The 26935-nt window shown below is 40.3% G+C and overlaps 1 protein-coding gene across 11 annotated transcripts in view; it reads left to right on the top strand.

Annotated features, from left to right (window-relative positions):
- The window catches only part of MOCOS (molybdenum cofactor sulfurase), a 230034-nt gene that overhangs the window by 88816 nt on the left and 114283 nt on the right, over positions 1-26935 (top strand). For all 11 annotated transcript variants that reach the window (XM_066992631.1, XM_048046067.2, XM_066992625.1 and 8 more), the window contains one exon: positions 100-738. In XM_066992631.1, coding sequence (XP_066848732.1) covers positions 100-738 — 639 coding nt within the window. The remainder of the gene's footprint in view (positions 1-99; positions 739-26935) is intronic.

Here is a 26935-nt window from a genome sequence, read left to right as displayed (position 1 = left end):
ATCCAGCATGGCCTTGAACACTTTCAGAGATGGGACACGTGGTAATAAACTAGAAATTTCTGAAAATAATAGGATCTTTTATTTTCTTTTCTTTTTCAGAATATTGCAACATTTTTGCACTACTTCTGAAGATTACACTGTCATTTTCACATCTGGATGCACAGCTGCACTTAAACTGGTAGCAGAAGCATTCCCGTGGATACCTGAAGGCACAAAGCAACCCAGTAGTCGATTTTGTTACCTAACTGACAGCCACACGTCAGTGGTGGGTATGAGGGGCCTAGCTGCCTCAATGAATGTATTATCTGTTCCTGTAAAAGTAAAGGAATTGTTATCTGAGAAAAACTGGTTACCAGCTGAAGAACAAAACTGCACGACACCTCATCTTTTCTCTTATCCGGCTCAGAGCAATTTTTCTGGTACCAAATATCCCCTTTCATGGATACAGGACATAAAATCTGGAAAACTCTACCCCGTCAAAATACCAGGGAAGTGGTTTGTTCTTCTGGATGCAGCTTCGTATGTGAGCAGTTCTCCATTAGACTTGGGAGTTCACCAAGCTGACTTTATCCCTATCTCATTCTATAAAATCTTTGGATTTCCTACTGGTTTAGGAGCATTATTGGTAAACAACCGGATTGCCCCCCTCTTGAGGAAAACCTATTTTGGAGGTGGAACTGCAGCTGCGTACCTCGCAGGAGCGGATTTTTACTTCCCAAAGAAATCCATGGCAGAAAGGTAAGTCTTTGTTTAAAAAAACAGGGTGTCTTTTTGTTGATACTGTTGGCTTTAGACAAATGTCTTAGTGCCGGTGCACGCACTCGGCTGATACCTGTGCTGCTTTATGCAGTTGAATAGGTGTTTCACATACGTTTTTCTTCATAGTATTCTTTTTCATATCTGAAAGATGTTATCTGAAATAACCAACTTCTTTCCCCTGTCTAGTTTGTCACAACCAGTAAAAATGTAAGGGTTCATCCGGTGACATAATGGTTATTCCACTCGTTATTTAATTTGTAAGTATGGTACCTCAATAGAACCCTGATTTGGTTTTGAAGCCATGCATCTGGAGCAGCCAGGCCAAGGTTGATCACTCTCTTCAGTGACCCCTAATGAAAATGGAAAGTAAGGGCAGTCTCTATAATGATCCACGGTGAAAGCGGAAAGAAAGGGCAGTATATTTCACTGGCAAGGTGGCATGCTTTACTCTCAGGAAAAGCTATATCAAAGCATCACACACAGTAAGATGAATTACCAAGGACATACATCTGTTGCACTCTTATTTCAGGACTGAGATTCTGGAGAAGCTGTGAAGCTCTCCCACAGAAGATAGAGGACACCTAATGGAGGTCAAACGTAAATACATAAGGAAATACAAGGCGATAGATAAACTTCCCCAGTCCCTTAATATACTGAAATACCTCTCAGTGATACTTGATCTCTCTCCCGCTCTCTCTCATGCCACCACCAGCTTACATAAATGCAGTGAAGGGGCTTCCTTCCTGTCCAAATCCAATACATCTGCACAAAGTGAAGACATGAGATCAACATTTAGTATTGAATGATAGTCCTTGGAAGTGGCTGGAGGTGTAAAGGGAAAATGATAAACACAGCCAGTCACGCCTAGCATTTGTTTATGGATGTGTATTCAGCAGCACAAGTCCTGCATGTCCCATGATGTAAACGTGTCCTTTCAGCGTATATGTAATAATGCCTAAAGGTGCTTCATGTGTGTGCAGCTCTCCTAGTTGTACGCTTTAAGTGCTGCTTTAGGGGTTTTAGTTCTGGACTGGTAAATGCACTGGCTGGCTGCATTACAGAATCACAGAATCACAGAATTGAAGGGGTTGGAAGGCACCGCAAAAGATCATCGGGTCCAACCCCCCTGCCAAAGCAGGTTCCTTAGAGCAGGCTGCCCAGGTAGGTGTCCAGATGTGCCTCGAATGTCTCCAGAGAAGGAGACTCCACAAGCTCCTTAGGCACCCTGTTCCAGTACACTGTGACCCTCACCGCGAAGAAGTTCTAAATTACGCCATCCAAATAAGAACATCTAAATAACCAGCAGGTGCTGGGAGGTGTCTCAGTCTGGGGATGAGAAGGCTAAAGAGAGGGTGCTTGAAGATGCAGCCAGAGCCTCTGTGGCAGTGCCCAGAGCACAGCAGCAGACTGAGCAAAGAAGTGAGAGGGGCAGCAGTTCGTCTGGAGAAGCAAAAGGCTTCAGGTCTGCCAGGAAGGGAGTGCTGAGGTTCAGCGTTGAGGTCCCTTTGAGATGCTTCATGAGGAGCTCTTCCCAAGATGGGGCAATAAACAAGGAAACAAGAACACCACCACCACCACCACCTGATAAAATGCTCTCCTCTCCTATTTGGCACTTTGGGGACTGCGTGCGGGCTCGTCTCCCCTTCTGATTGTGGGAGTCCTGCTGTGCCATCCCCCAACCCTCATGAAGAAGTGGCAGCTTGTCCTAGGTTTTGCTGGGATAGAGGTAATTTTCTTCACATTGGCTGGTGCAGTGCTGTGTTTTGGATTTGGGGTGACAATATTGCTGATCCCACCCCGATGGTTTAGTTGTGGCAGAGCAGCGCATACCCGGAGCCAAGGGCTTTTCAGCTTCTCGTGCTGCCCTGCCAGCGAGGAGGCTGGGGGTGCAGCAGAAGCTGGGAGGGGACAGAGCCCGGACAGGTGACCCAGACTGGCCAAGGGGATATTCCAGACCATACGGCATCGTGCTGAGCAATAAATATGGGGGGAGTTGGCCAGGGAGGTGGGGTGGGGCCGCTGCTTGGGGTCTGGCTGGGCGTCGGTCAGCAAGAGGTGAACAATGGCATTGGGCATCACTTGCTTTGTACTTTTTTTTTTTAAATTATGAATTTTATTATTCTCCCTTCCCTTTCTGTCCTATTAAACTGTCTTTATCTCAACCCTTGAGTTTTTATCTTCTTTTTTTCCCAATTCTCTCCCCTATCCCACTGCGGGGGGTGGAGGGCAGTGCAGTGAGTGAACAGCTCTGTGGGGTTTAGCTGCCTGCCCGCTTCCACCACGAAGCCTTCTGAACCAGTGCCTGCTTCTGGAGTTCCTGATTAGCGTAGTACCAACGTGTCTCTCAGCAGGGCACAATTCTTTGCCTTTCAACTTCTCTTGCAACTTTCCCCTCCTCTGGGCCAGCGCAACAGAGGGCGACTGTTGGAGGCCCCCAAGGTCCTTAGGGCCCGGAGGGGGGACGCCCTCAGGCTGAAGCTCCTTCCCATGGCAACACGGCCACGTTTGGCTACAGGTGTGGGCCAGCATCACAATGGCCATCACAGCGGCCTGCTTATGTCACAGCAGCCACCACCACCGCACCTTTCCTTCTGGACCCTATAAATACAGGAGCCTCGCAGCCGGCCCACCACTTGCGAGGCTTCGAGGCTTTCAAGCTCCAAGGATGCTCGGAAGCAAGAGGAGCCAGAGCAGGAAGGGGGGTGGCTGCCCATCACTGAGTGAGGCAATGAGGAGACTGGTGTTGTTCTCAGGCCCAAGGAGCAGGCTGCGTCATAAGAAGAAAAAACGGAATAGGAGGAGGAAGATCAGCTCTCTCACAAGAGCGATGGCCAGCGTTCATGTGACCAGTGGAACGCAGAGCGCGGCTGTGAAGCCAGCAGGGAGCAGTGCGAGGCCCCAGAATCAAATAAAGCAGACCGGGCCGATGAATGGCTATTCTGGCAAGACGGCGATGCCCAGCGTCCGTGTGACCAGTGGAACGCAGAGCGCGGCTCTGAAGCCAGCAGCGACCAACGCAAGGCCCTGGCATGTCTTTTGGACAAAGAATGCTGTGGGACCACGGCCCGCCAATCATCCTGCCAACAACCAGGGACACAGGCATGTCCATCTGCCAGCCACCGGGGAGGAGCCCATGGAGGTAGATCCACCACGAGATGCGGAAGAACCCATGGAGGTGGATCCACCGCTGAGAGAACAAGCATGGAGCTACCCTGGAATGTCTTTGGTGTCCACCGTCAGAGCCCAGCAAGAGCAATGCAGGAGTGCCTGGACAGCTTCCTATGTGCGGCGTAGCCTCCGTGCCCACCATTAACTTGGGCAGAACCACCAGACTGGATGTCTTGCAGGCTTGCCTGTAAGACATTGTGTTAATAAATAGTTCTTTTGATAACTGTTGAGGCTTGTGTGAGCTCTTGTTTCCCATCCCCCGTGCCACTTGAAGAAGTGGCATCTCTTCTTCATGGAGCCCTAAGGGAGAGGGGAGGAGGGGACCTGGCTGCTGTACTGGTGTCACAGGAGGAGTCCCTCAGAGGACCACCATGGGCTTGGGGAGGGGGGATGCTGGGAGGTCTCTCAGTCTGGGGATGAGAAGCCCAAACAGTGGGTGCTTGAAGATGCAGCCAGAGCCCCTGTAGCAGTGCCCAAAGCATAGCAGCAGACTGAGCAAAGAAGTGAGAGGGGCAGCAGTTCCTCTGGAGAAGCGAAAGGCTTCAGGTCTGCCAGGAAGGGAGTGCTGAGGTTCAGCGTTGAGGTCCCTTTGAGATGCTTCATGAGGAGCTCTTCCCAAGATGGGGCAATAAACAAGGAAACAAGAACACCACCACCACCACCACCACCACCTGATAAAGTGCTCTCCTCTCCTGTTTGGCACTTTGGGGACTGCGTGCGGGCTCGTCTCCCCTTCTGGTTGTTTGAGCCCTGCTGTGCCATCCCCCAGCCCTCATAAAGGAGTGGCAGCTTGTCCTGGTTTTGGCTGGGATAGAGGTAATTTTCTTCACAGTGGCTGGTGCAGTGCTGTGTTTTGGATTTGGGGTGACAATATTGCTGATCCCACCCCGATGGTTTAGTTGTGGCAGGGCAGCGCATACCCAGAGCCAAGGGCTTTTCAGCTTCTCGTGCTGCCCTGCCAGCGAGGAGGCTGGGGGTGCAGCAGGAGCTGGGAGGGGACAGACCCCGCACAGGTGACCCAGACTGGCCAAGGGGATATTCCAGACCATACGGCATTGTGCTGAGCAATAACTATGGGGGGAGTTGGCCAGGGAGGTGGGGCCGCTGCTTGGGGTCTGGCTGGGCATCGGTCAGCAGGAGGTGAACCATTGCATTGGGCATTGCTTGCTTTGTTTTTTTTTTTTTTTTTTTCATTGTTAATATTATTCTCCCTTCCTTTTCTGTCCTATCAAACTGTCTTTATCTCAACCCACCAAATTTTACTTTTTTTACTCTCTCCCATCCCAGTGTTGGAGCTGGGTGGCAATGGACTGAGTGAACAGCTACTCAGTGCGTAGCTGCCTGCCCAGTTCTACCCCAACACTGCTTTTTGTTTCCCAAGACTGGGCACAAAGAGTTGTTTTAATGAAAGTTCTGGCCAAGTTTGTTAAAAGCATTACGTTAGTTTAATATTGCTGGTCACAATGTTGATTTATTTTCTTTAGGCGCTGTTGTGTGTGTTTTCAGAGTGGTGTGATAGAATCCTTAGTTGCTGTCCATGTTCCCTGTCATGCTGTTGATCGCTTCTGTGGGCTGGTTAACAGTTATCATTTTCCTGTACTGTGCAATGCTGGCCTATGATACGATAGAATGACCAGTCGTGAGACTAATGCGGTGTTTGTATTCCGCATTACTGTCATCTCCGTACTTCAGGAACCATCTTTCCATTAATAACTACACTGTCTACCTTTTGTCCTCAGGGAGCCAATCTATAGGGGTGATAAGGGGGCGATACTGTCCCCTTCTCCTTCACCTTTCCTTTCTCCTTCATGTTCCTCTTTCACGCTTGCCACAATAGCCCTGGAGAATTTTGAATATCCTTTGGATGTTCAAACCTGCGTTTTCCTGTTGCTATACTTCCTGAATGTGTTTCAGGTTTCATTCATAGTTAAACAACTATTTAAGAAAACTACCCATATATCTGCCCCAAGGCAGGATAGTTATGAGTAGCAGGGTGTGACGGAGGATATGGGCAAGTACCTGGGACAGTGGGCACCTCCAATATTTTGGAACTTCGCCCCTGGATAAGTGCAAAATCCTGGAAAAAAATAAAAATATTAAAACATAAAAAATGCCATCACCTTTGCAGTTCCAGGGAGACATGAATCACTGCTGGGGCCTGGCCCATGCCTGCCAAGCCCTGTTTACCACCCTATTCAGCACCCTCTTTTATGCTTTTTTTATAGTTGTTTTTTTTTATACTTTTATACTTTATACTTTTATACTTTTATACTTTTTTTTTTTTTTAATTAGAGGGGGAAAGGTATGTAGGAACCTTCAGGGAGCTCCGTCTCTGTTATCTTTTTCAAGAGTTTTCAGAGGTTGACTAATTACAAGTCTTTCGGGTATTTGCGGCGCCCACTGTTTTCAAGGCCCACTGTTTTCAAGGGCTCTTTTGTTACTGGATCAGAAGAAAGGCCTGCTTTAACCTTTTTCTACTACGGGGTTATAAACAAGGTAATTCATCCAATTTGATTTCTCAGGCTGGGTGCAGAGTGCCTAATCTTGGTATGAGAGAACCTAACTGAAATAATCAAATCTGACACCTGGACCCAGATATGTGATGCTTGTTCCTATTAGACTCCGAAGTGTCACTCAGTTTGACTCATACATTGATAAATATTTACTTTTGTCCTCATCTACTGCTTTGCTTTTTATTTGAAAAAAAAGGTTCATGTTAAGAGCATTATTGATTCTGTCTATAGTCCCTTGTGAACTATGGAGAGTTAAAGTCCTGCCTACAAAGGCCTGAAGTTTTCAAAGATAGGTCAGGAATGAGGAAAACCCTTCCCTGAAAACATTAAAAACAACAGCACTGAAAATCTCAATCAGTGTTCTCCAGGCTATTTCATTTCACTTTTTTTTTTTTCCATTCAGAGGTTATGAGTTTTTGCTTTGTTATGTTTTTAAAGTATGTTCTTAATATTAAATACAGAGAGATAAAGGAATTAAGAACAGAACTACTACACTTCAGATGAAATACCAGGCCACCATGGCCAAAGCTACTGTTACCTTATTTATGGCCTTTTTTCCTTCCCAGAACTGTCAAAATTGTTATCTTTTGTCTTAATGGATACAGCTTTTGCTGGTGTTATTGGTACTTTGTTTTGTTGGTTTTGCTAAATAAATTATTCTGTCACAGACTTTCTTAGATTCCTTCAATGCCCTTAAATCACTTCCATATTTTCCCATTTCATGGCAGTAACCAGTCTTCCTATCTCAACTTTTAAAATCATGTTTATTGTATTTTCATCCTTGTATCAAACAGCTTGACAAATTATTATTATCATTCACAAATCTAGCCTCATTTCCCATGTTTTTTTCTGCGCAGCATGAGATAATAAAATAATATGATTATATATAGCAAGAATTCAGTGATAAAATATTCATCATCTGCCCTATTTTTCTTTTGTATCTGGGAGTGCTATTCAGAAATCAGATCATTCTGGAATTTATGACTAAGTGAAAAGACACTGTTGTTTTGTCTGTAAATTGGATATCTGCACCGTAGTCAACCAGCATGTTAGCTGTTGTGTGTTTTTCATTCCCAAATGCATTTTCAACATCTTTGAAAATCCAGATGGCGTGACTTTGTCCCTGACCAGTTCGAGTGGTTCTTGTCTCTGTTGTTTGGATGATTTGACAGCCACAGAGCACCACCCACACTTTCGTAGTCTATGCTGCAGTGTACTTAACCAGAGCAGCAGCAAAGGTTTCTTTTTTTCTTGATGCGGTTGGTTTTTGTTTGTGAACAATTAGAGACAATGCCCTGGGGCTGGATGGTGGTTGTGGAACAGCTCTAGAGTCCCTTGGTGAAAAGTTGGTCTTTCTGGTTGAAGTTTAGTTTTATTGCAAGTTTCTGTTTCTAAATCCCACCATAGAGGAGGCATTCATATGCCATTTTGAGGTCTAATACTCTAGGTGATTTTTTTTTTTTTCAGTAATGAAGTTTGCTTCATTGCCCAAAATCTCAACACAACCAGAATAAATTGAAAATTATAAATTGGTGAGACAAAAGTAATCCTTTGGGGATCACTTTTGTTCTTCATTCACCATGGTATGCACCTTAGATTGATGAATCCAGCATAAACTGCAAGTAGTGCCTTTGATAAATGCTTGTAGAGTTCAACCAAACATGTAAAAATGTTTGTGAACTTGGATTAGGAACCAGCCACCCAAAGAGAGAAGCAGCAATGTAGGTAACACTTTGGAGAGAAAACGCAACTGTCAGTGACTTTCTGGCCCACCATCAGTCAGCCCCACCTCCTTTCAATTGTACACTCTTCAGATGTCTTTATTTATATTTTCAACCTCTTGCCTTAAAAACCCCTGTCAGTTTTCAAGACGGCCTTTATTCTTGAACTTTTGGCTGAGCACCTGGTGACACATTTCTTTTTAGCTACACAGATGGAGAAGATTGGTGGTTAAGGTCTTCCAAAAACCCAAGTTCAATGCCTCTTTGCTTCCTGCAGAGGCTCAGACAGACAACTCCTGGAGTACAGTCGGTTGTAACCACCAGGCTCTTCCAGTGGAGATTTTGGAAGAAAATGAATCACTTGCCACTCTGCTTTTGAAGTGACCGTATTTTACAGAGTCCAGAGCCACAGAAGGTGGTGCTTTCCTGAGTAAGCTCTTCACTAAGTCCTGGGGAGAAATAAGACTTGAGTTGTGTTTTCATCCTCAGTGTTTCCTGGTGCACAGCTGGGAAATCCCATTCTGAAGTGGATCGTGTATAGGGCTCAGAGCTGTAAGTACTAGGAACAAGCAGAAAAGACAGGCATCGGCGTTGGACTCGATGATCCATGTGGGTCCCTTCCAACTCAGGATATTCTGTGTCTAATGTCTAAAGGTTTGTGATTATTGCAGTGTGCAGTTACAGATGCCCAAGCTACTTTTATTCAAACCGGCTCAGGTCCTCAATGTATTGTAGCCACAGTGCCAGAGATGTCCATGCCAGGCAATTTACATGGCCTCTCAGGAAGATACTAAGTTTAGTCACACTGTAGTGTCTTTGTGCTAGGCTGCAATCTGCAGTAGGGGATGTATGAGTGGGAGATGTTGCTTTTGGGTGGGGGTATGGTAGATCTTGCATGCTTTTTAGCAATGTTCAGCAAAAAAATAATGATAAAAAACATAAATGCAAAGAAATTTAGACTGTACTTTGATCAAATACAGCACAAATCCTGCCTGAGCTAGGATTTGCAATCACTGCAGTGAGCAAGTTGTCGTGATACGGTTTCACCCCAGGGATTTCTTAGACTCAAATTTAGAATCGAACCTTTGCCCTAAGTCTTTGAGAAGCTTTATAAATTTGTAGAACCAGATATTGGGATTGTGTAGCATTTTCTGGTGATAAATTTATTGTGTGGTGTTTTTCTTGTGCTTTGCAGATTTTACGTGTGTGATTGATTAACCTGTTTGATTTATGAGGAAAAACAGTGTTAACTTGTTCAGCATAAGAATCACTTTTTTTTTTCCGTTACCATTTGTACTGTGTACTTGATATTAGCATGTAAAAGGGTGAGACTGGCTTTTTGACCCAGATGATATTTACAACGTGCAAGTCCCGTTCAGATAATGTTAAGGCATTGATTTACTTCAAAATGGCGGAATTAAAGCTTTTGCTACCTCAGGCAGTTCTCGGGAGCAGGAATTGCTGTAAATACTCCACGGTATAGCGTGTAATTAGTATAATGCTCTTTGTTTGACTCCTGAAGTCTTAGAGACAAAAGCACAAGTTAAGGCAGATTTACTGAAGAGCTGTAACTAGTGTCAGGGGGTCAATTTAGATATTTAATGTTATTTTAACCTAGTTTTTACATGCTCCAAATCCTCTGGCATCTGTGTGTATGTTTTAAGTGTTTTTACAATGATGCTGATATTGTTCCGAGTTGGTTACTGAGATTTTTTTCGTTCCTTTGGAGTCATTTGAATCTCAGTTTGCAGAGTGCAGCCTGAGATGGGCTAAAAGCACCGAGCTCAGGTGGGAGCACCCCCTGGCTGCGCGCCTGGCCCCGTGTGGGACATGCAGCTACTCCTCTCCAGAAAGGATGAATCCTCCTCACATCCTCCTTCCTCCCCTCTCTCCCCCTTTCTTTTCCTGATTAACAATTTCAAAGTAGAATACCTGAAGGTTTCAGGAAAGAGTGGCCTTTTAAAATACCTGTAATTCTTTGCTGACAGCATTTGCCAGCCTCCAGCCCTCTCCTCAATGCTCCACTTTTCAGCTATTGACTAAAATTTTTTGTCTGTCCCTTCCTACATCCCAGTGTAGTTAATATAAATTGAGCCATAACTCGCTAGAGTATGTTTAGGTTTATGTTAGTTTGCAAATTCCTACTGTTTATTTCCATGCTCAAAATATCTGAAGTTTCCAGTACCAAGTCTCAGATGCCACCATGCTGGATATGTTCTCAAACCCAAAGGAGTGTGCCCCACTTCAGAAATCTTTCAGACTAAATGGTGAAAGCAGAGTAAAAGTGGTAAGGAAGTCGTGAGTGTAGGGAATGGGGCCGTGACAAGAGGTTTAGTTTTTTCCATTTCATTAAAAAAAAAAAAAAAAAAGGTGTTATGAGCGGGAAGAAAGGCAGGAGCTGTTATAAAAGTAAAAAAAAAAAATAAAGTAGAATGGAGATGCCAAAAAAGGAGGAATGTTTGAAACTATGTGTCTGCACAGGTGGCCACCCCAAGCCTTGGTGTGGTGAGGGAGGGTGGCAGCTGGGGAGGGGCATCTGCTCCTGGAGGCCCAGGGCCCATGGCAGGGTTCTCCCTCGGGCAGGGCTATGGACCCGCCTAGTAAAGGGCTTTTCCTCATGAATCCATAGCACTGAGCAGGGGAGTTCTGGAAATATGGCCTTTCTGTTTTGGGAAGTAAATAAGTCTGACCTGAAGTATATTAGTGTGTACGGCTGCCATGCTGCTCGGGCCCCCTGTGCTCCCCACCACAGAGACAGCCAGGAGTCCAGCATGGAGCTGGGGCTGGCAAGCTTTCCTGCTCACAGCTATGAAGATGAAGCCTAGTTCCTCATGTCCTGATAAAGCTGGATCCCTTATGGATCCCTTGCTTGCCAGGTATGGCAAGGAAGCTGGGACCGTGTCAGGCCCTGGGCACCTCCCCAGGGACCCAAGGCCCTTGAGGGTCTTGTGGCTGCACACCTGGAACGATGGAAAGGAGCCCGGCAAGAACTGGTGCTGATTTTCCCTCAGCATAAACTCCTGCACTTCAAACCATCTCAGCTTCAACAATTTGTGTTTAAGTCCATCTCTAGACCAGAAACTCCTCTGAATAGTGACACAGACTTCAGCTTGTGGTTTGTCAAATAGGTTTATGCTAATTGCAGGGCTTGTATTTGTGTGTTTATCTTTCTGGAAACAAAACTCAAAATACTCCCTTTATAGCTCATCTTATCTCTCTACAACCTGTGTGGGTTTTGGTTGTTTTCTTTTGGTGGGAAGGAGGCAAAGGGAGGTGAAGTGGCTGATAATTAAAATTGTTGGCCGAATGCAATCCAAATCGAATTCTTCCAAAATGGGATAGGGCTAGGTTGTTTCTTCTAAGGTTTTGTCCTCAATGCAAACAATCATTATACAGTGAATAAGCATTTTCCTCTAATAGAAACTGATACTAAGCTTATATTAGGAAATGCCTGATCAAAAATGAAGAAGCTTCTCTTCCACTGTAACCTACAAATGCACTGTAGTGTCACGAGTTGATGTTAACCATTCTTGCTTCCTTTCATTTGCTCTTTTCTGGAAGTAGGTGCTAAAAATCAGTGGTTTTCAGTATGTTGTGCATGGACTCCTCAAGATCCATGAACCAATCATAAATTTTCCACTGAAGGAGACTGAAACATATGTTCATATATACGTGGTGAAAACCATATATATGAAGTTTTAAGACTGAGACATATGTTCATATATACATGTGAAGACCATATATATAAAGTTTCAAGAGATTCTCACCTTCACTGCCTTTTTTTTTTCAGTTCAGTGTCTTCCTTCCATCCTGAATTGTGCTTCTAAACTCTTTTTTGAAAGTTGTTCTTGAAGATCAAACTTAGTCTTGTCAGTAGCATCAGAGACAAGTCTTGTCATTTAAGAGGATATATATCTTTGCAGTCTAAATAGAGTTGGAATACAAGAGAGTGAGCTGAAATGCCCATAAAGGATTGCCTGTTAATAGCAGAAGACTCAGAAAACAGTCTTAAATTTAATGACTCAGATTATGTGACTTCTTATGTGGTATCCATATTATTTTATATTTTATTTATAATTAAGCTACAGAGAGCTACCTTTTTATAAAGTTTAGTAGTCACTGACTTCCTAGTGCAGGAAAAGAGCTATATAAAGCCAGAGCAGCTGAAATGTTTAGATGAGCTCATTCAGGTTAGTATTTGAAGATTGCATAAGCAAGCATGTGGGGTTTTTTTTTTTCATCTTCTTACTAGTCAAATGTATGCAAGAGTACATCTGGAAGTTGTGCTCTTGGGAACCCGTGAAAGAAACATCTACAGGATTCTCAAATAGATCTAATTCATAAGAAAAAGGAAAATATTGATGCTCTTGAGGAAAAAAAGGTTTTAGAGTTTTTCTTGACTTTCACGTCTAAACATTTACTGACACAGGAAATACTCAAATTTGATTAAACACTTGGCTGTCACATTTCAGTCTGTTCGTGTTCAATTAAAAAATTCAGAGGGATTCTCTAGCATTATTATAATCTACTTTTTCCACATCTAGGCATTTATATTATCAAATAGCATCTGCTATGGCTTAATAGCTGTGTCAGATGATTGTAATAGCTTTATTTTTGGTGAATTTTATGATAAAAAGTTTTAGAGTTACAGCTGGGAAAGTACTTACACTGAGTGGATTGTATCTCCTACTTCATCCTTTATGGCAGACATTTTGCAGTTATGTCTCCAGGTAGTAGTCTGAAATGGCTTTTTTTTTCTTTTTGGATTGCTGCTGATGCCAACAGTTTGTAAGTTCAGCAATATAAATTGCACAGATTTTCTTCATAACATCCACTGCTAGGAAGTGGTTAGTACGAATCTAACTGTCCTTATCACTCACTTCGGCCTAAATTAGAAGTGTCTTGATAGGTCTCAATGTATTCACTAATATAAGGCTAGTTTACATGAGGAAAAATGGCACTCTGTTTTTGTCAGTGACAGATTTAGCATGGTCTGTCTTTTTGAACAAAACAATAAATTACTGGGAACAGCAACCCAGTTAACCCATACTGTGGAAGCTTTTTTTTTTTTCTTTTTTTTTAGCTCTTCTGCTGTCATTATACAAATGAGTGCAGCTGCTTTTAAGTCCTCATCAGTATTAAAGCAGGATATTGTTCATGTCAGATTATGTTTATGTCTTGTTTGTTGTATAGCTAAATTTTTCCTATATTTTGTTGTAATGTGTTAGCTGAGATAGTGTCTCAAAATATAGATCCAGAGTCACCGTTAGCATTAGATTTTCTGTGTTTGTCTTGAGAAACAGAAATTAAAAGGTAAAATAAACCTTAGATGAGCTTTTCTTAAATTCAACAAGGCGTGTATATGCATATAAAAATATAATCCTTCACTGTGGAATACCAATACGTGGACACTAAGTTGTGTCTAATCATCTTTTACTGATAATGGTTTGGTAACCTTTTTATAGTGTCATCTTGACTACTCGGTTCTGGTTAAGTTCAAATCATATTCCTGGGTGACAGAAATCTTTCAAAATAAGGTTTTACACATCTGATGTTTACACAAGACTGCTCTTTCTCCTGAAGAAATAGATTTCATACTGATTTGAATGCCAGCATAATTTAGAAAGCACCAGTAACTCAGTAAGACATTAGCATTTTGGGTCCAGCAGCAGTCTGAATTAGAACTTGGTTTGTGTAAGATGGTAAGGATGCTGTACATTGTATATACAGCATATGTATTATATATTTGTCAACAAAAGAAAAAATAATTTATTTGTGGTTCTGTCTGTCTGTCTTGGATATTGCAAATTTGGGTTCAAAACAATCCCCTCATATTTATCCATTCTCCATTATTTCTGAATTTGTTTCAGTATTGTTGGATTAGGTGGACATCCTGAAAAGCATCTTGCTTTGCATTGGGTATAAAGGGTTTTCTGAATGGCCTGGATGTTCCTGGAGGTTTGTAGATGTCACATAAAAAATCTGCCTTTTGAAAATACTCTTTGTCATCTGAGATCAGCCATTTGCTCACAGTTATTTTCTTATATATTCATCTTAGTTTGTTCTCCATGTGTGGAAAATCTCATTCTGCAGAACCAAATTGGATAACAGAGTAGGAGTGTTGTTTGACAGTGATTCCTACCCTTAATCTCCTTAGCTAGACATCAGATTTTTGGATGCTGTTTTACTTTCTAGATTACATGCTGAAAACACATGGCTGTCTTTCTGAAGGTATTAAGTACACCACAAATAGTGGCATGTTTTAGTTCCTTTTAAAATTATTATCTGAACGTACGAGAACCTCTCTCAAGTTTGACATCTTGCTCCTTCCGAGAAGTGTTATTAAAGCCATTGGTTGAAAGTTTGACTGCTGTTTCACTGAAATGCAAATATTTCATGGGAAAGCATCACTTTAGGTGATTTCCTAATGTAAAAAGCAGACATCTTTTAGTCAAAATGGATTATCTGGTTGAAACTTCCTAACTGTCCTTTAATTTAAATACAAGTTGTATTTTGGATAAGTTTAATATATAGTCAAATTTTTACAGTTAGCATCAAAATTTTCTATATTTACTAATACTTTCATACTAAAGCTGCTGCAGTGTTTGCAAGGTAAAAGCATTTTCTCATTCCTGTATTACCATAGCTTTCAAGATTTCAAATTTCTGAGTTTTTCTGCCTGCTTTATTACGGCCCTTTGCTGGCACAACACGTTTAGCCCTGGAGAGGTTGTACTCTGTTGTGCTAAAATCTTAGGAAGAGCATTTGCAGGCTTGTCAGAAATGTGATGCAATAAATGAGAATAGCATGAGCACAATGGGATGAGAGTGACAAAACTGCTGTGTAGGGGCCTCATGGCCCAATTCATCTCCTGTTGGACTCAACAGGAGACCTCTGATTACATTCCATATGCCAAATTTAATTCCTTTTAATCATTTAAAGCGATTTAAAAATACATGAATTCTCATCGATTCTCTATCTAGACATTTCTAGTTGATTTTCCTAGACAGATTGCTACAGAATTGAGGATGAGCAGGAAAACTGCCCCCCTCATTGTTCATAAGAATTACGCTCCTGGCATTTAATGAATGTGATGATTAAATTAGATCAACAAAAAGAAGCAGGAACATGCCCTTTGGCTGACACTTTCTGAAGAATTAGGGTTTTGATGTATGTGAATGTATATAAGGAGGCACATAAGCAAGGAATCATGGCTGATTTACCAGTAGACAGATAACTAAGGAAATATTCCTGCCTGCAAGCTTTGACGGCCTGGAAATATAAATTCTAGATGTAACAACTCCTTGCAGCAGTAACTCTTCCCGCTCTCTGTTACTGAGCTTTACAATGAGCTTTGCACACACAGATGCAAGGTGCAGTTTTAAATCTTAGTGAGGATTAAATGTGATGTGGCTAACTTTCAGCCAGACCTTTATAAAGGACTCGGCCTGCAAAACGTGTTAAGTAATAGAATATAATGATGCCAATTTTATCTTAATAACATGATTGTATTACCAAGAAGGTTTAGCACCTTCATGATTTTCTTGTTTGTATTCTTTAAACTGTGTTGCTTATGTAAGTTCACAACAGAGCACAGGGAAACATTATTAATGGAACTGATGTAAAACTTGAACTCCACCAAAGAAGACGTTTGTATGTGTTCAGCTGCTGTACAAAATGTGAATCAAACTGTGTGCTATGCAGCTCTTATTAAAAGAGAATGGTCTTCTAAATGGTTAGTGTGCCAATTTGTAGCAGACATCCTAAATATTTACTGTAAATCCTTCTATCACAGAATAAAGTATCTGAAGCTAGTGTCCATGGTATGAGCACATCCGCAGTTTACATTTATATGAAATACGTATAGGAATTTAAATATAAGATATATTAATTTCGTGTTCTCTAAACGTTTCTCTAATACATGCATGCTATTAACAATGCCACCAAATCCTGGGTGTGATAGTGTACACACCTGAGTGGATGTTCTGCTTCTTAAGATTAACTATATGAAGTTTCCAGGAATTCAGGCTATTCAACAAATCAACTTTATACTATAACTGCGTTTAAAATATAGCAAATATGGGTTTTATTTCAGATCTCCATGTGCAGGAAAATGTAAATTAACACATGCTTCTGTCATGCAGGGAGTACTGATTAAGTTCACACTTAATCTCCCTTCCTGCCTGATGAACACAAATGCTTGGCAATCAGAACTGTGAGTCAAAGATAAAGGAAGATTTCTTATCCTAGTCTGGTTTATTTAAATTATGAGCTGAAGGGGGGAAGAGATCATTTTGTAGTTAATGAAGCAGTTTTAACAGCCAACGAGATCTACCTTCAGCTATTTAAATGGCTTCAGGAATGTTAAAAATTTATATGATCGTAAGAATTCTCAGCAGAACATCTTCTTTAAGTAAACTTTTCTTATCTCTGCTGCTTTCTCCAATTAAAGATTAATAATCCATTAATTTAAGATTTCTGAAACTTTTTTTTCTCAGGTATGCAAGGAACTTAACAAGGAATGCCCAGACATAAGTTAAATACCGTGTGGGGTTCATTCGGATACTTTTTAATCTGTAGTGACATGTTGAAAAGGTGTGAAAACACTTGACAAGTCTGTCAAATTTGCTTTGTGTGGGTGTCCTGAAGGGGGAGGAGGAAGAGTAGTATTCTCTCACTGTATTTATGTCCACAAATGATACTGTCAATGCATTTCTAAGGTGCAGATGATGTGTACAAAAAGGAAAACCATATACACACAACCAGGAACAAGTGTAGGTCACTAGTGAGCTTTTTCGTGGAATTACTGACCAAACAATAAACCACAAGTATGGATGCAACATGTTGCATGATGAGTATTTTTTCCCTTAATCTGTCTTTCTTCCTTGGCACCTTCTTAAAATAGCAGTCTGTAGTTAAGAACCGAAGTAACAGGGACATTGGACCCCATGCTTGGTGATAGACCGATTTTTTGATTCTGTGTGAATGAGCCACCACCGCTGTGTCAGCGTCTCTGCAGACTTCACTCTACAGAAAATAAAAGTAGAAGCTGCTCCGCCTCTTCACCTCTTTTTTGGACTGTACTGAGGTGCGTATTGATTCCAGTTACAGACTAAGTTTAGAAAGCACTGGAAGGACTCGATGGTACAGAAAGCATCAGCATATCAACCCAGTAAACTTGTACTGGCATGGCTGTTTTAGGGCTACTTGTAATTCAAAAAGTCTTTGAGCAGTACTGTCCTTAGAATAAATAATGTGAACCTTACCTCTTTCTGTAGTAATAGCTGATTGATCACTTCGTTTCACATTGATAAATTACCAGTCACACACTGCTTTTTCAGAGTGTTAATAGGAGAATATTATTTACACTCTTCTCATGCCAGTTCAGTTTCCATTGAAAACCTAAATACATGACAAGATCTCTAATTCAAAGTTATCATTTAGGAAGGAGGCCAAAACACAGACACTGAACCCACCTGCTTTCTTTTTACAAGCCTGAGGAGTGACAGTTTTAAGCCTGCTCCTATGGTCCAGGTTGTGCCTGGCGCTGTAACCCCAGGTGTTTGGCCAAACTCTTTCCCCTGGGACTCAGAAGACGGTGGAGCTGTTGTAGTCACGACAGGCTGAAAATACAGGTGAGGCAAGGCTCATCAGCTGCAGTAACCTAATTTACTGGTCTGACTGCTACAGCTGGGAAATCTACCTCTCTTTATAGAACTTGCATTACAAGGTTTAGACACCATTAAATCAGGCAGCTTTGGCTGGTTCTCCCCTGAAAATAAATAAACAGCCAGACACTGCCTTCTGCTTCTTGTCCACTTCTCCTTAAGCTGAAAACAGAATTCTAACAAAGTGTATTTTCTAGGGAATAGCCTTATGGTAGCGATGAAATTCAGTTCTTCAATTTAAAACAAAGCATAGTATAACTTCATTTGCACTGGAACATATACTTATCAATTACAACAGAGACTTTGTGGCTTCATATACCACAGTGATTTGACATCCCATGGTGAAATAATTACTATATGCATTACAAATCTCCAGGAAAAAAAGAAAGCAATGACAGTACCATTTGTCTGATTTCCATAGGGGAAAATATCTTTGGCATCTGTTTCAGTTTGCAGGAAAAAAAAAAAAGGAAAAAATAAAGAGACTCCTGACAATCGTTGTGTGACATTAAGCTAAACTGAGCAGGAGGAAAGTAAGATGTACATATATATAATGTGTATATATATGTGTATATGTACGTATATATATGTATAATGTACCTTTGAATGAACTGTAATCCTAAAAGCAAATAGGAAAAAGGACGTACAGTCAGCAGTATCATTTTAAAAATGATTTTTTTTTTTATTTTTGTATACCCAGTGTAAGTGAACAGTGTCTAGATTAATGATTGATTTTTAGATAGCATCTTGCACTCAAAGCTGAACTTGATTCTGCGACCTCAGGCAACTAAAATTCAGTGAGGCGTTGTGTCTGTTGTGTTTTCTCTATTTGTTTAATAATGTACCTACCTAGACAGACACAAATTGGTTTGGAGGCTTAGGTCCCTGCTGGGTCTTCTTTGAGTCTCTGGTCCAATCCAAGAAGACACTGTTACCTTGTACTATTTCCAGCATTGTATTGTAGTGTTTTTATTTCAATTAATTCCCTGATTGCAGGGAAAATACAGTCAATGAAGTGATAAAACCTTGAATCCTTTTCACCCTGGCAATTTGATTACCATTTAAAATGAGAATTTCTTTATGACTGAAAAGTTCAAAGTTTGTCTTTTCCCTTTTAGCCTTGCCTTATAGCAGCATCCTAAGAGAATAAGACCTTCTTGGCATATATGAGATGCATCAATAATAATCCTGTTTGCAGAAACCCTGCATTGGTAGAAAATGTTGACATTCAGACTAAATACTAGTGACAGTTTTGGGGGCCTTTCTTTAAATTACGATTTTATGATCTTCTTTGTAAGATTATCCCAGTGAAATGTTGACTCATTTTTCTGTTTTCTCTCCATTGTTTTTTTTGGTTTTGTTTTACAATCCCCTGATTATACTTGACTCTTAAGAAAAGCTTTAGAGAATGCCGTGTATTTGCAGTGTGAATTACGATTGTGCCAGTGTGCATAACAATTACATTATAAATATTTCCTCAGCCATTTGATAAAGGCTCAAATTAAGAAAAATAATTACCAGTCCAATTACAATTATATATAATTACGCTATATTCAATTTAGTTTATCTCTAACCTCCTCTTGCCACAATGTGTTCGTTATTGAAGAACGAGATTTTAGCTCACTATGTTGGAAGTAAACATGGATTTTTCTGTCCTTTATGACATTTTTTGCTTAAATAAAGACAATTATATCAGCATGTTTTCACACCAGAAAATAATGCAGTTTAGCTTGTTCGACTTCAAAACCAGCTTCCCAGATGAAGACGTTTTACCCAGTGTGAAGTTTATGTTCTGTTGGGCTAGAGAGACTGTTTGTTCCTAACAGTGCTACTTCATTAACTATAAATTACCTATGCCGAGGCAAGCATAGTTAATTTGTCCTTACACAATAAGAGAAATATATGGCTGCTAGATTTTTTTTTCTGACCCAGGAATTGGCTAAAGACAGCAGATGCTTTTCCAGGTATGCACAAAGTCTTCCACAGTGCTGTGTCCAGATCCAGTGTCTCCAGGAGGGATCGATGCAAAAACTTGGCCCTTATTTAGCATAAATATTAGCCATCAGCTAATCAGTATGTATCAAAACATCCCAAGAGTTACACCAGCTAGAATATGCTAGTTTGCTTACAGCAAGGATAAATGTAGATACATTTCATTCATTCTCATTCATGAGAATACTTGGTATTCTCAAGAACTGCATCTGTGCTGTCTTACTTCAGAAGGATTCATCGACTCTTTATAATGAGAAAAGGAGAACAAGTGATATAGTAAAGAAAGGGCTGTTTATTTTGCATCTGACAAATTAAGAAGGTTTCTGTGGTGCTCCATCGCTGCTACTCATGAAGAGCTCAACTGATGCTAACAAGAGCATGTTATCTGGTCACATACCTCTCAAACATTGCACAGTTTTGCTGACCAATAGAGGCTAGGTACAGTACAGTCTAGACGGTGATATTGCTTTTTTTAACAGATTTTATTCTGTATCTTCTTTATGTTGGCTTCAAATAGTCCCTTGGTTCTTTAAAGCAATCCTCACGTGTTAAAAAGTCATGTTAATTGTGCTTTTCAGAGACTCTGAGACTAAATATTTTCTCTTTCTCTACTTGCTTTAGGGAATTCTTGTCCTATTCCAGATAAAATCCTGCTGTTAGACAATCTATCTGTTCGGCTTTGTGTATTAGATGTATGCAATATTGATTATTTGCAGTTCTTTGTTTAGTACACAGTCTGCCAGTGTACTTTGACTCCACAAACGTGTAATAGCCTATGACTAAAGGAAACACCTAGGATTTGAGAGATCTGGATCATCTTTCCTCTTCAAGTTCTATAAACTTTGTATTTTTTTGAATGTAGGATAAGTGTCTTTGCTGCTTAACACAATTTCTGAAAGTGGCTGTGGATTTTATTTCCCCAGCCGGTGTTAAATTTTGAAAGCCAACATTGCCATTATTTGGCAGAAGAGTAGTGCTATTCCCAGCACCTGGAAACAAAACCTGTAATATTTCAGAATGGGAACCCCAGCGCTTTTCTTTTCAGCTCCAGTTCACCTTCACTGAACAGCAGAGCAGTATTTATTCTCCTAATGTGGGCATTGCAAGAAGGTCAGTAAGAGCTGTACTAAAGGGGCTCACTCTAAAGTATCTTCACTCTCCATGCCTGGGCCCAAGTGCTTCTTGAGGGTCAAGTTTTGCCAGCATCCCTGTGGCTTATCAATATCTATCACAGTGGATAATCAATATTGTCTTCCGTCCATTCACTCATTTGCATTTGTTATTATGGTGACATAAAGTGGTAAAAAATGCTGATTCTTTTTGCACAGTGTAAAATTTTCCAGGCTTTTTGTGATGATGGATGTGCCAATATCGGATGATGTACCTCTTGAAAATCTTCCACTTACCTCACTAATGTGTTCTGTTTTTCTCAAAGGAGCCTTTGAAATGGTTTCAGTGAGTTTGAGCACCAGAATTTCAATTGATGATATGATAGCTAATTGAACAAAAACATTAGTCAAGTTCTGTTAAACATGTTATCTGCAGGACTGAATTCCAATAACAAATGTAGCTTTAAAAATTTTAGTAAATGCAAAACTGCATTAGGCGGAATGTTATATTCTTTCTCAAAAAAATATGCAATGTTAGACACAAAATACCCTTGAAAGAGCTATTTTGCTTGGCTAAGGAAGAACCCTAGAAAGCAGAGAATGTGCTTGTTATGAAAACACAGGTGATCAATTATTTTTAAAAGGTATAACTCAAAACGAATTGCAGGTAGGTTAGTAAGATATATTTTTATAGGCTTGTACTAAAGTAATGATGTTTAAGAATTGTTTCTACAAGAATGGCAGAACTCTCTGGAAGATTACGTGTGGTTTGTGTCTCCGTTGAGCTCTAAACACTTAAAGTATTTGGTTTGTTTTCAGAAGAACTTGTGGAGAACTGTGATCTATAATCAGAGGACAGAATTGAGTTCCTAAAGCGTATTTGAGTTTTGGAGGATGGAATTACAACACATTAGTGAACTGTAAATGCCATGTGATATGTGCACAGAATACAACTGCATAGTGAGAACTTAAAGCAAAATAATACTGTTGTGCAGTTTTGACTTTAAATATGAATTTTCAGCATGTCACAGCTTGAAGACAGCATCCTGAAATGAATTGATTTTCTCTGCTTGTACAAGTTCACCTGAACTCAACCTTGCATCTTGACTATACCTAGCATTAAAACATCTTAATTCTAACCTAACTACAAAAATAATGAACTTATTCTTTGATGTTTCCTTCTGTGCCTGCAAATTTCCTGATAAAGACGTGCAGCAATCAGTTATTTTTGTTTAGTTGGCATAAGCAACACGTGGAAAACCACGGCTTTCCACTCAAACCTGAGTTGACCGGAAGCGCTGGGCCAGGCTGGAACAGGGCTCGTTAGGGCAAACCTGCACGTCCATGGCAGAATGCAGCCCACGTCCCGCTACGGGGCTCACAGGCATACACACAAATGCTCAACGGACCCCATGAGAGGGGGAAATCTCTTAGAGCTAGGTCTGAGGTGAAGGAAAATGAATTTGGAGAGTACAAAGAGAAAAACAACAAAACAGGACAACGAAGACTTACCTTAAAATACCCCGAGCAGTCTATAGCATCCAAAGTTAATACTTTCTTTTTTTTTCCCCAAGATCTTAGTTTTCCATCTTTTGTGTATATGTACACTTTTAAAAGGAAAATATCTGTTCAGAAATTATAACAGAAAGAACAAAGACCCTTTCCCCCCCCCCCCCCCCCCCCCCAGATGGTTAAGCTGTCCTATTAATATAAGTTTTTAATTTTATCCTTTGGATTTCTCATTAGCTTTACAATATGTCTAGATCATTTAATTATTATATTTCAGCTTGTAGATGACATAAGATTTAAGAGCTTTTGCTGGGCTCTAGCAACTTGTCACTACATTTTGCCTGAAGCAGCTTTTGTATAAAATAATCTTCCCATAGTTAGCATTCAGGATACTCTGCAGAGCATCTTAAGAAGACTTAGACGCTAAATAACTGTCACATAGCAAGTCTTAGTATTATTGCACTAAATTACATTGCAAGCAGTGTGATAAACAACATCATAATACTCTGACACATTCATCATTAATTATAACTGAAATCTAATCTCAACTGGATTTTTTTCAGTAATTATATCCAGTAAGGCAAACATTTACATATATGGGGAAGGGAGGGTGGAGGAAAGAAGTCTTCCAAAAGCATGGCTGATATATCAAAATACTGAATGGCCTGACATGTCTTATTAGCTTTTATACAGGGTTTTCTACATATGCTAAGAGATTTAAGTATCTGAAATACATTTGGAATTAATTCTGTGAATAATTGTTTTGAAGAAAAAATTTTGCAATGACCTACTGGTTGTATCATTTCAAGGTGGCGTGCTGGGCTTTTGTATGAAATCACAGATTTCTGCTCTCTGACATAGAAGACTATTATTGAATTAAATTTAAAATCATAGATTCCTCTGTTTACCAAAATACCGGATAGCTGGTGTTTTAGACTTTATACTTCATACAGACATCTTATATGCTTCCTGTATTTCCCTATAGCCTGTATACCATGTTTGTGAATGGCAACTCCATGTGCCTTTTCTTTCCAAATTCATACTTGTTTTCTACTGGGACACTTTATACTGTGAAGGAGTTCCCATTTTGACAGTGCAAACTATTTTCCTTTCATATGGGGAAATTGGAGCGCCAGGCAGCTGGTGTGGGCTGGCTGTGCTGTGTGCTGATTTACCATCGCATGACAATAGGACACCCTGGTGCCCTTTCGGCCCAGTCAGAGCCTACGTCAACAGAATCACAGAATCATCTAGGTTGGAAGAGACCTCCAAGATCACCGAGTCCAACCTCTGACCTAACACTACTCAATGGATAGGAATTTTTTACTTTTTTTTTTTTCTACTTTGCCATCATTCTAAGACTGTTTTTGCAAAGTACTTCATTACTTGTATAGTACTAAGTGTGATTATACTGTCCTCTGTATGTCATGAATTCCCTGCATGCAGAGTTACGTCCTCTCTGCCATATTTAGTTCTCTCCAGTGATTAGCAAGTCTAGAGACACTTATATTTGGAATAAACTCAGGTTGGTCTTTTATGGGACATTTCTTCTCACATCATATCAGAGATCCTATCATTTTACAGACTGCAGTCACCTGGCTGCATGTCCTTATGCCTATACCTGAAACAACCAAGTAGTGGAAGAGCAACTGTTTTCATTTCAGCCCTGGTTAGTCTTAGGCTGGTAAATAAACCAAGAGAAACTGCTCTAGTGGGCTTTTTATAGACAACATACTTCTTTGCCATACTTCAACAATTCTGTGGAACTTTCGTGATGCCATTTTGTCTTGGACTTGCTGTTAAGCTCTCCATAGCATATACAAAACCTCAAAATATTTCCAACCAGGAGATGTATTGGAGGATTACAGAATCACTGAGAGTTGAATTATGAAAGTGCTTTTATTGACAAGAGAGAATAGATGACATACTCTATTGGTACATGTTGAGTTTTTCAAATGACTATTTTGCATTACAATGTCACTGTGCAATTTTCTTTCTTGACAATTCTTTTCTGTCTGATATGATTGAGGCAGAAAGAATTTTTGCACTTTTACATGAAAAAAAAAATCATGGAGGTGGGTGTTTTCATTTTTATTGTTAACATCATTTCATAAAATCATACAGCTGTCGAGATCACCTTTTACTTCCAGGACGATTAATCTAAATAAAATTATCTTTTGTTCCTCACCACCCTCGCCTCATTACTAGAAGCATATGGAACTAGTCAATAAATCATACCATCAGGCTGGTAGAACATACATCCAAATTTCTAGGAAAAAAAAAATCTGTTAGTAAGTGAATGTTTTCTGCTCATGTCTCAGTAGCCAAGGGCTCTGTACAAGCAATGTTGCACGAGACACTGCCACCTTAATCAGCAGTCAACTGGAACAGACTTGGACAGAGGAATACCATCAAGAGGAATGACTCCAAGGTTTTCAGATGTTCCCAAAGTTACAAGCTTCTGTATTTATGTAATTTCGTGTGCACTTTAGTAAAGTGAGAGGAGTTGCTATTTCGGTATTGCCATTTATTGGATTCTTAGGAGGGGCAAGAACCTTTTGAGTCATGTAACCAACCTGTTTGCTGACAAAGACGCCCAGACTGTGTGATCCCTTCTGTGTACTGAGCCTGTATGCAACATCAGGGAGAGACCTTTGGCACAGGGGCAGGAGGGCATGTTGTTTTTGTTTGCTTCGGGCTACTCCTGTTGGGAGACTGTTTTATAATCTCATTTTGGACACAAAATTTTTAATTTGCAGTATTAGGCTTTTGCAGTCTGTATTGTGCTGTGGTCAGTCTGGTCATTTGCATTTTATCCTCTAGCTTAAATAGCTCTTTTTCCTCCTTGGTTATTACTAACCTGTTTTATTTTTGACATACCAAGAGCAATTCTGCTTAGCTTTGAGATTCCATACTAAATGAACTGAACACTTTTTATAAGACGGGATGTCCTTTTTTCTGAAAATCATACAAAGTATGCCACAGAAAGTCATATCAAAGCTTCAGTAATGGTGCTAGTATTTTTCTATCTGTAAATCCCGGAGTGTTTTCTTGACTGTCATGCTGGCCGATAGCTGATCTGATCAATTATTAGGTCTGTTGTTCCAGATGATGCTCCTCCAGTACATGGCAGAAGTTAATGTCAATGATCCTGAATTGCATAATGGTTTACACATGGTATTCTACTTAATGTACATTATAGAGCATCGGATATTTCATCTTGTTTCTATTTTTAGGGTTTTCAAAAAGGTCTGTTTCTTACTGTGTCCAGTATACAGCCCCCTCTTCTGCATTGACAATCTCCAGATTTTACTTCATGAGCCTGTCTTATGTTCACAATCCTACCTTTTATTCTGGGTTCATTACTAAGACTACAAAAAGAGACACTTGTCCCAAACCAAGTCCTTGAAACTAAAGAGGTAACCATTTCCTAGCTTAATAGTTCCCCTTTCAGCACAATTTCTTAGCCTACTGTAGCACTCTTCTAATAATCCGTATTCTGTAATAGCTTCTTATATGGAACTAGAGGTACTGTATTACTGAAATCCAGATAGATTAGTTCTTCTGCATTTCCTTTGCATAGAAAACCAGTGTGCTCTGAAAAGGGCAGCCTCTCTGCACTGTGTTTTCCATGGACACAATCCACGGTGCATTGGAACCTGCTTTTATTTACTCATTTAATTGTCGTTTCCTTCAGAACTTGTTTTCAACACGTACATAACACTGAGGGCACGCTAGCAGATGCGTCATTGCCTGGATCACTCCTGTTGCCCTTTCTTCAAGAGAAGTATTATTTATTGTTTTTGATTCCAGATTTGACAAATTTGTTTGTCTGCATCTGGTCTGTGTTGCTGGACTTGGGATTTTTTCATGCCAATCTCTTACTATTTTGGGGCATCATTTTTCTGTCTCCCTCTGTTCATGTACATTAAAACCTCTGAGGTTAGTTTCCACATCAGTTGCAATAACTTCAATTTTCACACTTTCTACACACTTTCAGCCATGAGTCACCCTGTCCTGACCTATGTTTTTCATCAGAGTCCTTGTTAAAAACTGTAGCCAAATATTCATTCAGTTTTCAGGTCCTTTTTCCCCTCCCATCTCTTAGCTCTTTAATAATAATAATTCTCCCTTTCTTTGTATTTATATTATTTATTTTATTATATGTCATACATTATATGTGTAACAAGTTATTTATATTTTCCTTTTATTTAAATATTTTGCTGTTTGATGTAATTTTCTTTGTCAAGGTCTAACGCTGCTTGGCTCTTGGGAATTCTCACTTTATCCTTCTGCTTTCTGTCTTTCCAAAAGTAGCTTCCTTTGCTTAGCAGTTCTTTTTCTGATTTCATGTCAGCTTTTATAAGAGTGCTAAAATCTCCTTAAGACTTTTTTTTTTTTTTTTAAGTGCAGGATGTTTCTGAAGACTTTCACTAAATGTTTTCTCTCTTTTTCCAATTTTTGAGATGTAAATTCCATGCATTTTTGAACCTCAA

Source organism: Anser cygnoides, chromosome 2 (genome assembly GCF_040182565.1).
Source record: "Anser cygnoides isolate HZ-2024a breed goose chromosome 2, Taihu_goose_T2T_genome, whole genome shotgun sequence".
Classification (NCBI taxonomy): Eukaryota; Metazoa; Chordata; class Aves; order Anseriformes; family Anatidae; genus Anser; species Anser cygnoides.
Note: the sequence above shows the minus strand (reverse complement) of the source record. Positions and strands in the feature narration are given on the sequence as shown.